At 38.6% G+C, this 17,938-nt stretch overlaps 2 protein-coding genes across 7 annotated transcripts; both read right to left on the bottom strand.

Annotated features, from left to right (window-relative positions):
* Positions 1 to 545: 545 nt before the first annotated feature.
* On the bottom strand, positions 546 to 5,498 carry LOC111246607 (uncharacterized). Of its 3 annotated transcripts, none has more exons than XM_022796480.2 (2): positions 5,412 to 5,498; positions 546 to 2,146 (listed from the first exon to the last, which is right to left on the bottom strand). In XM_022796480.2, the coding sequence occupies exon 2, from the start codon at positions 2,049 to 2,051 to the stop codon at positions 873 to 875; it is 1,179 nt and encodes a 392-aa protein (XP_022652215.1). In that variant the 5' UTR covers positions 2,052 to 2,146; positions 5,412 to 5,498; the 3' UTR covers positions 546 to 872. The 3 variants fall into 3 exon arrangements, with proteins under 3 accessions (XP_022652215.1, XP_022652213.1, XP_022652214.1); XM_022796478.2 differs by lacking the exon at positions 5,412 to 5,498 and adding an exon at positions 3,145 to 3,425; XM_022796479.2 differs by lacking the exon at positions 5,412 to 5,498 and adding an exon at positions 3,100 to 3,238.
* A 259-nt stretch (positions 5,499 to 5,757) lies between these two features.
* LOC111246659 (uncharacterized) lies at positions 5,758 to 17,419 on the bottom strand. 4 transcript variants are annotated; one of them, XM_086983008.1, is made up of 13 exons: positions 16,969 to 17,419; positions 16,505 to 16,664; positions 15,672 to 15,870; positions 13,960 to 14,065; positions 12,667 to 13,362; positions 12,248 to 12,423; positions 10,154 to 10,344; positions 9,717 to 9,926; positions 8,559 to 9,304; positions 8,239 to 8,413; positions 7,860 to 8,060; positions 7,285 to 7,504; positions 5,758 to 6,759 (listed from the first exon to the last, which is right to left on the bottom strand). In XM_086983008.1, the coding sequence occupies exons 6-13, from the start codon at positions 12,252 to 12,254 to the stop codon at positions 5,942 to 5,944; spliced, it is 2,568 nt and encodes an 855-aa protein (XP_086839134.1). In that variant the 5' UTR covers positions 12,255 to 12,423; positions 12,667 to 13,362; positions 13,960 to 14,065; positions 15,672 to 15,870; positions 16,505 to 16,664; positions 16,969 to 17,419; the 3' UTR covers positions 5,758 to 5,941. The 4 variants fall into 4 exon arrangements, with proteins under 4 accessions (XP_086839134.1, XP_086839135.1, XP_086839133.1 ...); XM_086983009.1 differs by lacking the exons at positions 15,672 to 15,870; positions 16,505 to 16,664; positions 16,969 to 17,419 and having other exon boundaries at positions 12,219 to 12,423; positions 13,960 to 15,154; XM_086983007.1 differs by lacking the exons at positions 15,672 to 15,870; positions 16,505 to 16,664; positions 16,969 to 17,419 and having other exon boundaries at positions 12,248 to 13,362; positions 13,960 to 15,154.
* Between the last annotated feature and the right edge of the window lie 519 nt (positions 17,420 to 17,938).

The raw sequence follows: 17,938 nt of genomic DNA, 5'->3' as shown, positions 1-17,938 counted from the left end.
GCGTCGTTCCATTGTTATTCTATACATTGTTGCAATCACTATAGCTGACTTAAAAGTAAAAGTGGCACCTTTGTAATTCCATGATGAATTTCATGTAAGTGCAAAAGTTCCTACACTATATTGATGAGCATAAAAAAAACACTCCGTAAGGTAAAGGTTTTGCGAGTTAAAAGATTATGCGACGTCAAATTGTGTTCTAATAGGAAATTTTTGATAGGATCTTGCTTATTATGGGAAATGCGTAATACATATATACAACTAAGTAAGGTGGAATTTAAATTGGGAAAACGTGACGCCAAGGAACCGGGGAAACAAAATTGTCAAGCTAAAGACACTGCCTCAAACTCGTCATGCCTAGAATAGGTGTTTCCGCGGAAGCTCTACTGAAATGTCTTAACGCTTTTGCAATAGGGTCAGACTACTCATTGCGAAGTCGTGAAAAGCAGAGAACTTAACAAAGTCTTTTAGTTACGGGTCTAGCCATGGTGGGCGCCAAGGCTCGAAAAGGTTAACGGTATTTCTAAAAACTGATCAACTCCACCATCTTAATGTTATTCTCTACCACTTTATTTTCATTCTACATCATTATACACACCATGTCATGTCTCATGTATGTGTTTCGAATATACATATTGAAGAAGCAACATTAGTATTTTTCTGCATAATGCGACAATAGATGTAACGTTAGATATTCCCAGAATAAGCGAGCCTTCTTTTACTATTCATTCACAAGTATTTAGTTGTTGAGTCGATGTGTTTGAAGCTGTTGATATTTTCCATGGTTATTGGCATAGAGATATAAAGGCAAGGTAATATGATTAAACTATCTTTCTGGTCCTCTAATCCATCCTATTCTGGTGATACAGAATAACTTAATTGGAGAGGAGGAAATGATAACTAAAATGTTTAGCCAACCATGCAATGGTTTCATTTCTGTCGTTGCCTAAGGCCTCTATATGCGTTTTAATGTCGAACTCAATCATTTCCTGTAGGAATTCCTCATCCCTCTTTAATTCGATTGCATGATACATGAGCTTGAACAAAGATACAAGCGTGTCATAAACGGTTTCGGGGTCGTAAGATTGTAGCTGCTGGATTAGTGGCGGTACCAATCCCTGCTCAAAAGCCTGCAGGACTTGTTCCTTGTGAGCACCGTCTAAGAAGCTACCAAGTGCGAAACCTGCTTCGCGCTGAATTCTCAGGTCGCCGTGTTCCAGCTGGCGAATAACCTCTGTCAGCAACATGTTATCGATCGCACATTGGATCTGAGGCGGATCGCATGCAAATACATTAGCGATAGCGACGCATATATGATAGAAAAGTTCACTTCGATCCTCTTCCACAACTATCGATAGAACACGTAATGCGCCTTGATCTATGAACTCCTGACACGTATCGTTATCTCCGTGAAACAGAATGACTATTAGCTGTATTACAGTCGCAAAACACAACCTTGTACATTTCATGTCGGACTGGGCGTGCGTACTGTGCCAAATCAGTTTACGTACTACATTATTTGCTTTCACCATCTGAATGGTGTCTGATGTCGGGAAGCGTAGAACGTTTAGAAAAGCTCGGCAGACGTTTTTTATTACCCAGCAGTCACAATTTGTGTCGAGGGCTAGTATACAGTTTAGTATTGTAAATACAGCGTCCCTTAAAGCAAGACCAGAACTATGGGGACCGTGTTCCGTTATGCAGCGCATTAAATAAGCAATTTCCTGAAGCAGCTGAGGGTGCAGTATTTTGTTAATGAGGTCTAGCAATGAATCGGGGCATGAGACCTCTTCCAGGAGTGAGTCGCGTCCTTTCGCGCTATCGCCTGCAAAATTGGCGAGAAGCTTTAGGCAGTCCGCTTGAAAACATCGGTCAGTTAACTCGATTTCAAGGAAGTGGACAATCCTTGTTATGTACTTTATAAAGTGCCCTCTCAGCTCAGGATCGTTCCTAGTTACAAAACACAAAGTCCACACAGCGCTCCGTCGTATGTGGGCGTCTTCGTGGGTGAGACATTCCTCTAGCAGTGGTAGAAAGTCGGCTCGAAGGATCATGCCGACGTTATCAGGGTTTTTTAGACTTGATCGTAGAATTTCAAGGAAGTTTACTACGTCTGAAATATTTTCGGGCCGTAATTTGTCAGACAAACCTGACGAAATCACAACGGGTACAGCATAAAAACGAAAAATTATTAGCAGATAATCAAGCTTGAATGCCATATATTTATACTATATCTTCTGAGCATTGCCATTTAATAGCACACGAGATTTCATCGCCGTTAATGTAGGCTCCCTAAGAATCTGCCTACCCATCGGTAATTACCATTTTCATTCATGTATACACATACAAGAAATTTTGAGGGTCACTTATTAATACTGGACATTATTCACTGTTTATTTTATTATTTTTGCTCTGCGTGTATACGTGTTCGAAAACAAGACGAAAATAAGCCTATAATTGTCTTAAGCGATGAGACGTAAGAATCCTGCACAGCTAACAATACGTTTTTAAACTTTGATGTTGTCGAAAAATGGAGCTGGTATTGTGTCAAATATATATCAGTATAAACCGATTTTAGGGAATTGCATGAAAGTTTGATCAATCTACCTTAAGGTAGTGTCCTTTCTAAACACTATATAAACATAAAATTAGACAAGAAGCGCGTATTGTCGCTGAAGTGACAAAAATATGCAATAGTCGTTACTAGCTAATCTCAATAACCACATCCTGTGTGAGTATTCAGTCCGTCTGAACTCAAGGAGATTACATAGGATGCAACTTTCATTACGATAAAACCAACAAACCAACAAAGAAATTTTCAAGTTCTTTATAGAATATATATATATATATAATCAACACATAGAATCTGAATAATTGATTGCCACTCGCAAAACCATCGTTTAGGTGGCTTCAGTCTGAGTTCCACCATATATGCCACACAGACTAGTCTTACTACTACCAGAGCTGGCGTTGGTTCGGGCACGGCTTCATCTGATCGTTTATTTTACATTGCATAAACCATATATGTATATTTTTTTTTAAATATATCTATATAATTCCAAGTAGAGTGGACTGAGTTCCATTTAAAATTTTTGTTCATACCTCATGTACAAAACATCGTAATATTCTTCTGTCATTATGACTTACTGCGACGAATTTCATGTAGCAAGCTTAGTGCATCGCCTTCAGTTAGAACAAGTGGTGACGATCGGCGTCTCCTAAGGTAAATAGGTGTAGCAGCAGAGGCCATTTCACAGATAACATGTGTTGTTTAAACTCCGGTAACGAGCATTTAATCTAAATGTTAGCGCTATATCTTACTACGCTTAAAAATGTCCTTTTACATGCAGGATTGCAACGTCTTCTCAACGATCTCGAAGAGTCTCCAAATGTGCAGATGATCTCTCGCCTGGCGTCTGCATGTGTATAAAGTAATATACAAAACTAAACATATCAAAGCGTGTTTTATAACTCCATTGTATGGACGCTTAGTTCGTTCTTCTTCACCAGCTTACGGCAGATTGTGCCATACTTTTGCATTAATTCTAACGGATTCCGTTGATAAGAATGATCCGCCTCCTAGAAATGCGATTTGTCTAAAATCTATTATAGTTTACTTTTAATTTGCTCAGTTAAGCTACATAAGGGATAGATCTCTCCGAAAAGAGATGTGGCTACTTTACCACCTGTTCACCCACCACTGTTGCATGTTTTGGGATTGTAAAATGTTTCAAAGGGTCACACTGTAATGCAATTATGATATGGAAGGTATCGACAGAAAAGAATCGACTTTTGAACGCGCATATGGCTTTGCCATCGAAAGGCTAAAATCTTTTGAGCGTCGGTGATATACAAAATGCTGAGTGATAAGATATCAAAGTAGTGACTTTCAGATATGTAGTCATTTTGGTGCGTTGTTTGCTACGTAGTGAAGCCTAAAAGAGACACTATTTTTCTTTTGACTTCTTTGTATTCTGGTCACTACAAAAAAAAAATTTGCACAAATAAAGTATTTAAGGGTATCATAATTTTTGGAACGCCTATAACACAAAAGCGCACAATTATATTGAGTGACAAAATTTGATTTCAAAGTAGTCATAATATTAATTGAGTAGACTTCGATACGGTAGTATGCTCGTAAAAAATATGAATTATCTATTTCTTACTTTTTCGTATTTTCTAGGAAGAAAGAAGAACTTTTTTCCTAATCTACACATTCTTGCAGGTACTTTATTCGTAAATAGTTTATCATGTGACATACTTATTTTTGAATTTTTTATTGTACAATATATATTATTACGTTTTACCTTAAAATAAAAAAAGTCTAAACACTTACTTTAAAATGTTAAGAGGGTAATATAAAAAACAAACAGAAGATTAAGTAACATGGGGTTTGAAAATACCCCCTGAACATTCTATTTTTCTCTTACTCGATAATCAACTTTTTTTCTGGGAAACTTTGTTTTAGAGCGTTACAAAAAATATTAATGTAACGTTAGCTGACTAATAAGAAATCTATTTCAATAAAAATTTATCAATCTAACACCTACGTTTTATACGAATTGGCTTTATTGGGAGATAATGTTGATTTAACCTTCCAAGTAACTCAAATGATATGGTAGCTTATCTAGGGAATATAAACATTATGTGCGCACTACGTGATTGGTTATTTTGCAAGGCATCAACGACAAAAAATGATACCCCTAAAATAAAGCGTAGTTTAGCAGAGAAGCCTATTAGCCATCTAAGAAACACAATGAATACAAATTGAAATACAACTAAATCATCTATCATAAAGCATGCCAATCCAAATATGAGAAATAATTAGTATTCGAACAATTATATCGAATGGCTTAAAATTGACAGAACTAATGCTATCGCTTTTATCAGACTTGAGATCGGTAAACGTTTCTTACGCAGTATTATATGACTATTGGACATATTCCTGGCCGATTGCAGCAACCTGCCCAGTTAAAACACACAGAATATTAATCCTTACACCTTGCCTGTGCCATAAACTCATAAAAACAACATAACAAAAAAAATATTCAAACAAATTTTCCGCTCCTATACAGTAAGATTAAAGAATCTAAAAGAAGGTCGAATCAAAGTGTCGTTTCAAGCGACTAACATATTTCATCTTTAGTTACTAGTTCAGTCTTCGTATTGACGTTAACTAATGCAAATATACAATAAATTCGAATAAAATGGTAACATGCCTTCTTATCGGGCAAAGATGATAAAATTAGGTCATATAAGAACGCTAATTAGATGTTGCCATTGAAAAGATTAAGTATCATATTGCACAGAGTCTCAGAAGAGGCTTCTGGAAAGCATATGACAATTGACTCCTAACTAAAAAAACACCCACCTAAGACGTACTAATATTTTCCAGATAATCAAGCATAGCTTACCTGCTTGGATAGGACACTAAAAGCATAGTAATGACATTCAGATCGTACCGTTAAAAGATCTTATGTACGATACCTTGTTGCACTTCTTAATAGTTCCGATTGATAGATCTAATAGAATCGATTGCTCTAAAATTGTTCCTCCTTTCTTGTCTCCTCTCTTGTGAACGTGTCAAGTTCACTGGAGCTTTTCGCATTTTCGAAGGCGGTGACGCAAAAGACCAAGAGAACTGATATAGTATATACAGAACTAAACAAGTAACGTATACTTAAAACTAAATAAGACCTAAGCATACAGTTCGGAAAAGTTGGCTATTAGTTAAAGAGAAGTAAGCTTACAATGAAAACATTCTTTTAACAGTTTACTATATTCCTTACTATGAACTTACTTTATTCCCAACTGGAAATTAACGTCAGCTAAGATGGTACTAATCGCTATACAACTTATATATACATTTCTGATAATCAAAATGTTTTAAGAAAAGGTCAGGCGGACTAATAACGCATTATTCAACGATACGTTCCGACTCCATTTACACTGGGACACCTCTGGAGCCTTGCACAAGTTTTAGTGGATCTTTATCTGGTAGTTGTAGAGCTTCTCCCACTCGTTGGTTAAGTGGGATTAGCCGTTTCCTCAAAAGGATTTTCAGTTCGTGCTGTAGTTTCTCCATCTTCATTCGTTCCTTCCGGTCGCCAGTCCAATCCGTTTGCTGCAGCAAATCTTCATCCAATTGTATATCTGCCTCCTTGGCGCATTTCGCAAACCATCTATTGTTCTTACTTCTCTTCCGTTGACGATGGTCGAGCGCCTCAAGTTCGCGTGCCTTCGCGACGCGTATCTTGCAAACCTTGAGAATATTCTCCTGTATTGGAAAGGCGGGAAGATCCTCTTCTCGTTTTAGAGCATGTAACAACCTTCGATACTGCGGTAGTTCGCGGCCATCGACCAGCATTATGGAAAGACCATCTTGTTTAATACGTGCAGTTCGCCCACTTCGGTGAATGTACATTTCCGAAGCTTTGGACACGTTGAAATGAATGACATGCTCCACATTTTTAATATCCAACCCGCGTGCAGCGACATCAGTTGCAATGAGTAGAGAATTTGGCTGAGTGGCAAACTTATCAAGGTGACGCAAACGTTGTCGTTGTTGCATCTCAGAGTGTAAAGCCATTGGATGTAAAAGCAACGTCTCGAGAACAGACTTCAGTCGTTTTACGCAATCGATAGAATTACAAAACACCAACGTACGGCCTGGGTGCATACAAAGAAAATAATATAAGAGCGCGTCTTTCTGTTCTGGTTTTTCGCAAAATATGCGAGATTCGGTTAATTTCTCCGCCGTGCCTGAAGATAACAAAGACAGAAGCAACCAGCGATTAAAAAATAGTATTCATATGTATTATGGTGATTTAATCCACCATTACTATGGGACTGGCAGCAAGATGTATTGCTGTTGCCAATAATAATAGTTATAGTAACGGCTACTTGCTTAAAGGGAGAACTACTGAGTCGAAGGGGTTGCTTTATTAAAAATGTTTACTCAACACGAATTTGCTATCTTTACTATTACATCAAAGTAAAACTCATAATAATAATAATAAATTAAATCTACTGATTTTATGTAATAAACCTCATCATTGAAGGTACACAACAAAAATCACTAGATATCAGCAGGAAGTCCGATAATTACAGTTAGTCTCAACGCATTTTTAAAGGCACATTTTTGAAATATCTAAAACTGTTTTCAGCTCCAATGTCACCTAACGCTTTCCGCTACATATTTAGATGACATTTCCAGATAAACTATTATTTCTAGAATAAAGAGTATTTCTCGTCTTTGGTAATTCAACTAGATACCGTCAAACTCACCAATCCGCTTTGACAGGTCAATAATCTTAGGTTTCGACATATTGAGCAGAGTCTTCAGTTGATCAAGCCGACTGACTTTCTTGCCTTTTTTTTTCTCCATCACTCGGTCCGGCAAATGCGGGTCCATAGTGAGTGTGGCTGAAAAAACGAGGTTCTGCCGTTTCCTTTGTTGATTCTGATTCATAAATTTAAGGATCAGCTTCATTTCATCGAAATGGCCCTGTATAAGTGGCATAGTATACAGATGACCAAAAGAGACACGTGTTAGTTCGTTATTTCTGGGTGGCATCCGTCATGAAATATTTTTGACTCGTTTAGTCTGTAGGCGCCATGAAGGACACGTTTTGAATACTCACTCACACGCAGTCATAACTGTTTCGTAGAAAAGGTCGGATACGGGCCCACTAGGCGAGTATGGATTAGGCTTTACTATGAATACCAGCCAGTTTATGTATAACCTGACCTAACACATTTATTTGTTGCATATACGATAGAATCAAAGCAGCTGGCACTTGATTATGTTATATTTGTTTAAATTTGCCTGAATAACACAGCATCTATAAAAAGAAACGCACCTCTTGCACCATTCGATCGGCTTCGTCGATAACAAGACATCGAATATTCGTAAGCTGTTCCTGGAATGAGGGATCGTCCTGAAGAAACTCGAACAGACGGCCTGGAGTTGCAACGATGATTTCCGGCCGTTTTCGAATAAGACGTATCTGTTTTTCGTGACAGAGTCCACCAACAATGGTCACCACGTGCAGTGACGTAAACTGCGATCAAATGATACGAATTCAATTATTTTTGTGAAACATCACAGTTTAGGAAATCTGCATCTCTTATTTCGTGGAGTGACAAGATTGAAGGCACTGCAGGTTGATGAATCAAAAGCAAAGTAAAATGAGGGAGACATAGTAGTCTGATATAATATTTACAGTCATTCCAACCTACCTCAGTTATATCTGTCAGATGTTTTTTTATCTGAACAGCGAGTTCTCGAGTCGGTGTTAGTACTAACGCTCCCATCTTGTTTCGCTTTTTGTCGTCTAAAAGTCGGTTAACGATGGGAATACCAAAAGCAAGTGTTTTGCCGGAACCGGTTTCTGCTGCACCAAAAATATCCAATCTAGCGGCAAACGCAAAATTACATCTAATGAAGAAATTGCACGCCGCGCAAGACTTATACTTATGCATGTAAGTTCTATGATAAAATAAGAACTTAGTTTCTGTGATACATAGCAACTAAACAATATGAACCATGGCTTACTAACCTATCACGAATCGCAGGAGTCAAGCACTCGCTTTGTATTTCCGTAGGTTCCGTGTATTTTAATCGAGCCAAGGCTTTAAGGATACAGTCATGGATAGGAAACGGTTCCCAGTTCTTGACAGCGTTGCGCTCAGTCAAAGATAATTCAGCAGTGTCTTCGACATGTTTCTCTTCTACAAGTTTTTGTTGGCCTTTGATACGTTTAGCAACAGTTATTCCATTTTCTGTTTGATCATTTTTCCTCATGTTACTCTCTCTTACCCCATCGGTATCCATCGCTTCGCTTCCATTGTCTTTTCCCTCTTCATCAGAGTCACCGTCATCGAGTACAGAAAAGGGTTTTCGTTTTATTGGCACTTTTCCCTCTTTCTTTGGGAGAGCCAGTGGTCCCTTAAAAGGCATCTGACCTATTAGTTCGCTGCCATCCTTGTCGTTAAGATCGCCTGTCATTTCATTAGCTTCCGGTTCACTTTCTCCATCTTCAATACTTTCGTCATTATCATCTATATCAATATTTCCATCGTTCTCGTCAACTTCGTCGCCTTCGTTGTCGTTAAGGCCCTTTTTTTCGCTACCGTCCGCGTTGTGATCCATTTCGCCTCGTACACCATGTGTTTCCATTTGTCTCATGAATTCTTCTGCATCCTCATCTCCTTCATCTTCCAAATCGTCAGCATCACTCCTATCACTTTCATCATCAAAATAATCATCTGATTCGTCCTTAGCATTCTGTTTTTGTGATTTGCTCTGCAAAACCAACAAAGCGATAATTGATCAAACAGTAAAACCTCCTGGCATAATTCTACCTATATATCACGTAAGTAAAATTGAAGGTGCTACTGTTACGCGATTGAATTTTTTTACAGAATAATTTCCACCCAAATAACTTGCTTTGAAACTTATTTTTGTATAACCCAATAGAACGCATAGCATAATATTTACGACTTTCCTCAATGAAATTAGGCCATCAGTTCTTTAGAACTGCGACAAACTATGAAAGCTTAACCGCAATTCAATCATGTACATGTTAGCCGCTTGCAAGAATATTCTTTACTATAAATGCTTTAGCTTGCGTTGGTTCCGCTGTTTTCCTAATAATAATACATTTTGCAATAAAGCGCACTTAATTTATAGACTATACGAACTAAGACAGACTTACAGTTTTCTTCAACATCTTCCTCTTCTCGCGAGCGCCCGTTGGTTCGTGGTAATCGCTCTCAAACTCACCCCACGCAGCTAGATCGGTCAGATCGACAATTACATTTCCGTATTTTTCGATAAGCTCCTGGTCCGACTGGTTCTTCCGAGAACTCTTCCTACGCTCCCCTGACACGATCGCTTTACCTCGCCTATTTTCACTATTTAATGTCTTCGTCGTTTAAAATAAAATATGAATAGATATGGCGTTAGAAATGTCAAACATATGCATATTCTACTAACGAGCCAAAGGTTTCTATGTTTACAGCCAGAGAAGCGGCCGATTCCATTAAGCATAGCTGTGATATATCACCAATATATGTACCCACAGAATAGCATTTAGACTGATCTGCCATCTTGAATGAACTCTACGAAAGCAATTCTGTTAGTAATCCTTACTTCGACTTCGCTTCCAAGAGTCTTTTTCATTTTTCGCGCTTCCTTCACCAGCTCATTGAGTGTCAACCGCCGCCGGATCTTGCCTCGTTTTGGTTTGGTTTCTTTTTTAATTAAGCCTTCCTTGGATGCGATTCGCCTTTTAACAGACGCTCCTTTTGACTTGTTCAATTTCTTGTTAAGGATCATCTTTCCTACGCTCGCCCAATAAAACGTGTGTCAACAACATCCTACATCATATACAATGTATCTATAAAGCAATACTAATATATTTTCATGCTTCAAAAATCTCGCGTGAACTTCATTGCATTTTTCAGTATCTCATATAGTCAGCAATGGTTGGAATATTGGTCATATATGATTTGACAAGATGATCTATTAATTGTTATCCATTACTAGGACATCGTTAAAGATCTAATTAAAGTCTGTATGTAGAACGGATTAGAGTGAAAAGGAAAGGGATTTGGCTTCTCAGACACGTCTATTATCACTCGAACGAAGTGTACTACATGAATAGTATGTACACAACAAGATATTGCATTACGACCGGTCTATTAGTATGCATAGACTAGCTGAAGATAGGTGTCATACCTTTTTACTTCGTTTAATGCTGAGATATGCCCTTTTAAAAATAGACGTAAATAGTGAAGCATAAATCACGTTGCTGTTCCCACAAAAATGTTCCGAAATTTCCTACTCGACGCTTCTATTTGAAGTATCGAACAGTACACCATGTGACCAGTGTTTATAGAGGGCACTGCTGTCATCAATGACAGCGTAGAAAGGGTAGGTAGCACCACTCTCCCAGAAAAAGAGCCAAACAATGTTTTTGCTAGCCGAAACGCTATCATTCACTTCAAAAAGCTTCAAAAAATAACAAAGTAGCGAAAATTACAAAATGGCCCAATTATTTTTAACGATACATGATTATTATATATATATATATATTAATTGGATTGTGTAAGCCATACTGGCCTAAAGGTCCTAACGCCAAAAACGAATTTACCTGTCGTATGTCCAGTTTAAAAGTCTCTTTAACCCATTTGTTTCCGAGTGTTCTACATTCTGGAATCTCACAGCGTCGAGCTATCTGTTTTTCAGAGGGTGGAGGTCCTGGGGAAACTGCTCTATTATGATAGGATCTGGAGGATCAGGGGGCTGGAAAAGCTCTAGGCCTATTCTTTATATTCTGAAAGTGCAGAGGATGCCTCCGTTTCAAAGTCTCGTTTATTTTTTTGCGTCGGAACAAACCCAAACAAATTTTTATAGAAATTATTGGTACGAATCGTTTATTACTGGACTATATTGTCTTTATTGACATTCTAGTTAATGTAACAGTCCTTTAACAGCCCTACTTAAATAGTTTAAGTAAAGAGACCTTAAAGGTTCCTTTATTTTTTATTTAATAGATTGTAAAACACCTCGTATTCCGTGCTGCAAAAATCTGAATATTCGATATTCAAAATCGCAAATGAAAGATTATTAACTAACCGCAAATAAATAGCAAGTATCAGCAGTCAGTGTTCACAAAAAGGACCCCAATTGCGATAAGAAGAATATACAAGAGGAGCGTTTTAATCTAGCAGTTGCCTACGTCATTAGTCTGTCGTATACTGTATGAGGCATGTACAGCTTAAAAGATAATACCTGGTCCGGGAATCAGGTATACCCCAATAGAAATTATATGTACGGACTGGACATTTTAAATAAGGTTCTTCTATCTCAACATAATACTTAAAGAGATCGGATAAATAGACTGCTTTATCTCTAACTAACGAGCGATAGTGTATCAAGTGTTGTATAAACGGTAGATAGTTTTGAATATATTTCCCATGAATTTCATTCATGGGATTATTGAAGGTTTTAACACATGGGCCACGTATTTTTGAACTATTTTGAAAATGGAATTAAAAGGTATATAAGCGGTATATAAAACGTATATAAGCGGATTCCTCAGATCGTTGCATACAACTGATCCGTAAGCTTAAGGGGCTGACTAAAGAGGCCACCTCTTCGATCGAAGTCATGTAGAAAAACCTGCAAAGGTCAAGCTTTGTCAGGCACTTACTTCGCTTCTGCTGCAATTTCTCGACTTGCCTTGCATATTTCACTGTAGCGGAAGTGTCGTCATCGTCATAGTCCCTCGCAGTCAATTCCAGCCTTTTCACAAAGTAACGTCACGCACGTCTCTGGGCGTCTGTTTTAAAGAATTGTCTAAAATCGCTGGCGATGCCGTTTGCCTTACCTCTTGACCTTTATGCAACCTCTTGACGCTAATTATGGCGTAGTATAATGTGTTAAATAATGTTAGAAAAGCCTACCTAGGAACTGAACAAATACACGCTCTTATAATCGTTCGCGTATGCATTAACATTAGACAAGAGATCATGCTACAGTTCAGGACAAGATGCACATATATATGTGCATCTCGTCCTATATAAATATATATAACCTAGCATTAACGTGCGCGAAATCAGTGCGCTATGGGGCACTACGGAATAGTAGTCGCTCAATACATTTAAAGTGGCTGATGTAGTCGTCCGGTTCTTTCAACTTTTCACTGATTGTGCGCGTTCTAGATTTGGCAATATCGTTTGGTACGTCTTGGCTTTCACCGATCGCACTGCAAGTCAGCAATACTGCTGCCCTGTCTGTAGCCTTTCTGTCAACGTAGACTGTAGAAACAGCGCCCTCTTGCGTGTTCTGGTAATCGAAAGGGCAAGCGTACAACCGTCTTGGGGGCGCACGTTTAGTGAACGTCGTGAGCGTCGGTTGAACATCGATGCACTTCACAGCTGTAAAGCTCTGAGACTATAAACCTTATTATAATAAATGACACTCCAACTGCCGACGACACTGGGCCGTAACATTCAGCTGGCCTTCGCACTCTAAAGTGTTACTATTATTAGTAGAGTCCGCGATCGTCAGAAGGGGACTTACTCGTGACCTCGCGGAAACCCGCAATATACGTAAACAATTTCTTTTGCACCAGGCAGATGTTTATTTCCGGATTTCAGCGTTAATAGGCACGCATTAATAACGTGGAATTACACGAGCACTCTCGTTTTAGAAATGTTGTATTTTTCAACGATTCAATTCAAAGATTGTTTGTATATATAAAAGTTCACGTACTATAGACCAATCCGACAGCGGAGTCTGCATGAAATTGTCTTCCGCCATAAGGCCTCGAACGCGAAACGATCTAAGTTCAGCTGTAACAGTAGAGAAAGCACACAAAAACAGCGCAACATAAATAGTTTATAGATATAAAAATTACAATTCCAGATCGTAGTTATACAATACAGAACTTAACAGTAATTAGATTATTTGGCCCTCAATTATTTTCGCTACATTAGTTGATAGTCCATGCAATCGGCCCTATGAATAAACGATTAATAATTCTAGAGTAGGCAACTGCTCTAGGATGAAGCCCAAACCATTTTCGGCCACGGAACAAAAACTCGTCATATCCATGATTGATAACAACTTAAAGTTCGAATTCCCAAGTCCATCACTGGCTGAAACTATGCGAAGCTATAATGATCGATATGACATTTGTCTTTATTACTGCGGAAAAGCTATCGTCGCTTTTTTTTTTTCGAATAACTAATAGAACTCAACTCCGCAAGTTCTTAGCTGGGTTCCCGGTGATGGACGCGTACAGCTTCATATCAGCGGTACAACAATAAACGAAGGAACATCCCACACTATGAATTCGACTACCTTATTAAATGTAAAAAAGTTCAACACCTATTCAAATTATAATTAACTGGCTCTCTTTAGGTATATGATCAAGTTTGGAAGCTTGCCTGGCAAATTGCGAGTAGGATTTCCAAGAGGGGCGAGCCAGTGACTTACAGTAGCATCAAATGTATTACTATGTGCATTACGCCCCTGACAAGGACGGCATGGCGTCTGCTGAAAGAGTTTTTTTTTAAAACACGTTTTGAACAAAGGCTATGAATACACTTAACCTGACCGTAGAAATTCTCGTTTCAATATACACTAAGGTCATTTGATCTACTTACATTTTTCAGTAGTTCCGCTATTTGTATCTTTGACTTACTGCACAGAATATCCCTGTAGTACCTTCAAATAATTGTGTCATTATGCCATTTAACTGCAGATTTGAAACTGTTTAAAACTTGCCCATTTTGTAGAAAGGTCCGTTTATTGTTTTGCATTATTACCGGCGAACCGATATTGAACATTTATGAATCAAACGGTAGATCTCGATATATCGACTAACGTGAGCTAAGGTGCCATACCGCACAGGGTGGGTTCTCCAAGGTCACGCTGACTGGTATATGTTCAGTAATTGGTTGTGATATTGCTCGTAATGGGTGTCGATGAATGAAACAATATTCGTCAATGGAAATCTAATTGATCCGTAAGAAAACGGCTACAGAATACGTTGTCAACACAGGTGGTGTGAGTACGTGTGTATATCTGCTAAGCATATGTAGCCGTGACCCATTTGGAGAAGCGAACTAGCCCGTTACAGATAGGAAAAGAGAATGAGTCTAGGAACAGGCAGAACGCACTTGTCTTCAAGAAAGCTTTGAATTTCCCTACAACTTTAAACCTCATCGTCCTGCCATTATAAGAACCGCACAATTCACGTAAGACAATTCTAGCCGCTGGGCTGGTTGGCTTTAGTAATGTTCCCATAGATTTCTATTTGAGACATAGATGGGTCAAAATAGAATCCAAAATAATCCAAATCTACTATAAGTAAGCCTTAGGTGAATGATAACCGAAAGTTTTATATTCACAGTTCTCTAAAATGTTGCTAGAAGGTTTTTCCGCTTACTGGCCCTAACTCAGCGTTGAAGATTCTATCAGATCATTTTTAGGGTAGAGTTGGCGTTTTAATACTGTTGTTTGTTTCCTGCTCTGTGGTAGTGAAATTTATAGCTTGATGTTCGAACGCTTTCAATGAACTCATAGTTATTATCACAATCACACTTCGTTTTACCAAATAAGAACTTCCTAATAAAAAAAAAAAAAAAGAAAAATTCTATATTAGGTTATATATTTAAGCTGTTTTGTTTAACTTCTACGACTCTTCTATTCCTTGAACGGTATTCATTTTCATTCCAGTTTTTTTTACAACACTTTCTGTTTCAGTTGCGGTCATGTTTATATGTCTCGATGATTTCAATTAAGCCAAGCTACGGTCGCTAAATCTTTGGAGTGAAATTAATCGTAGGTTATCCTATCATCATCCGTCCATATACACATATACCATATGACGATAGCCGTTGACCGGTGCCTATTATTGCCAGTATTAAGATAAATTAAGAAAACCTAATTAATTAATTAATTAAGAAAAAAAAGTTTCGGATGAATTTAGCTCATGATCGAATTGAACAGATAATTATATAAGCACCTGCGTGTAGTTCGTAATAAAATTGTCCAGAACTAATATCTTAAATGATGGAATAGAATCTTGTCAACCAAAACAAGTAGTTTACTAGCAGAGACGCACAGAGCAGTAAAGAATACAAATCGGATATACCAGTAGTGACTTGGCTGAGAAGACGAATTAAATTTTTATGCCCGCTAGACATAAATTGTTTATCAATAGGGCCGCAGACTATTAGTAGGAATTGTTTTAGACTTCTTCTACCATAGCTCACTGCTGGGTCGGTTTCTCTTAGCTTTAATCCTTTCGGAACAGTAGAACCAGTTGACAGCCGATGATGACCCCATGGAATCTGTTGTGTAAATAAAGTTTTATTTATTTATTTGTAGGTTATATTTGTCATATTACCGCGACCGAATGAATAGCGTAACCAAATTTTTATTTCGTGGTACAGCAGCAGATTAACGTATGCTTTCGAAACAGATACTCCGTTATGTTAATGATATAAGCTATTTAAATCAACGATACGTCACGTATTTATCGAGGATATTTATCATCGTACTGTAAAAAGGCTTTAATGCTTTATAAGGTCGTATTTAGCACAAATACGATTTGTAGTGAAGCCTCCGCTGTCCCCTTTCAGTTCCCTTCGTCCTGAATAAGGCTAGCAGCAAGTGCGATTGTGCATTTAGTGCTTATGTTGCCAGTAAGACATCCCAAACATCTTAAGGAAGAAACACCGAAACACAGTCTCCGTGATTAGGCACAAAATTAAAAAAAAAACACTAGGTTCCGGATGGGCTATGATATAAAGTACTCTACGAACAGTATTTAAGGGGCCTCGGATTACTCCAATAGGCAGACTGACTTCATGGGCAGACTAGATACATCATGGCTACTTACAAAAACTATCTCTGTTGCTCTAACAATGAGATTCCATTTATAGGTAAAATAATAGAGCACAACGGAAGAATAATTGTACTTACTTTTACCAGCATTAAGTAAGAAACTGTATCTTCCACTTGTACTTGCAGAGAAGGACAACGTTGACTAGGCAGATTGGCGGGCTAGAAACAGAATGAAATATGGGCTTACTACTGCCGGCTTGTCTGGGTAGCTATGGAACTGAGCGTCATGTGGTAGACACTGAAAAATACCATTACGATACTTACGATCATTACGACAAGATATTAAATATAATGAGTTGACAATAATGCGACAGCGGAACATATGAGCAAACGTCAGTAGAGGAAAACTGACTGAAAATAAAGGTTTTTTGGCCAATGTTGATGGCTCATAGGTTACCCTATCAATTATACAAATTTTGAAATGTGCGCGTGTGCTGAAATTCTTTCAAGCCCGCTTTTACAACTTCTCGGCGCGCAGGGAAATCGAAGTGATTGTTAACGGCCCATTCCTACAGGCACTAATATATTTTGGTATTCCTCACTTTAGGTAGATTTTACTTCTATGCCTGTTTCCAGACTTTCTTGTATTGTTCAGTTTCCATACTAAGCAGCGGCTTGCTTGGCTGTGCATGATCATTATATGTTGATAACATCTATTCGTCGATCCTGGCACATTGTTTTCTATGCCGGCTCTTTTTCTATTTCGTTATTTTCGGGCTTTTACTTGATTGTAATTGTTACCAAAAAATCTGCCACTGACCCCTTTAGTCTGTTCTAATTGCATCGGGTACACTAAAAGGTTTGCCTTGTTCCTTGATAACTAGCCTTGTTTTACTGGTATTGCTATTCCCAGTGAGAAGGAGAAGCGCGACAAATCGTCACAGATGAGTGCTACGCAGTTCGAAGGCTTAGCCACGACTATAAGTTAACCTTGTGGCACGCCTATATAAATACAAAACGTCATGGAAAAACAGACCTAAACGAGACTAGACATCGACGCTGGCAAAGCGAAGCGTGGACAACATTCTTTTCTTGAAACAATGCATCCAGAAATATGCACGAGAGCCTCTACCCACCGGCCCGATCGGTGGTAAAGGCAAACCACTGCCAAAAAGTAGAGGAAGAAGACAAGAGAGTTAGGTCGATCTATCGACAGTGACGCTGAAGAAGTGCTGTTCGCGCAGATCGTTGCAAACGACGTTGGTGGCGGAAGCGGAAGTGAAGAGAAAATGACGACGGAAAAGAAAGGAGCGCAGCGCGCGATCAGGAGAACCATTCCTATCGGCCGCTCTCCCCATCGCCGAAAGACTCAACTGAGATGTTTGATCGAATCTGGTCAGACGCGAGCGTCAGAGGTACGGACAAATCGAGTGTGCTGTGCACCCTTTCTTCTCGAAGCGACGAAGACAAGAGGAAGAAGTGCAGAGAGGAGTGGAGAAAGGCAGGGAGGGATGGGAGAGTTCTAGAGAGGCTAAATGTAGTCTATTGTGCAGTTTCTCAGGAATGGCGTCG

The sequence above is a fragment of the Varroa destructor genome, unplaced genomic scaffold (genome assembly GCF_002443255.2).
Source record: "Varroa destructor unplaced genomic scaffold, Vdes_3.0 BEIS01000003.1, whole genome shotgun sequence".
Lineage (NCBI taxonomy): Eukaryota > Metazoa > Arthropoda > Arachnida > Mesostigmata > Varroidae > Varroa > Varroa destructor.
Note: the sequence above shows the minus strand (reverse complement) of the source record. Positions and strands in the feature narration are given on the sequence as shown.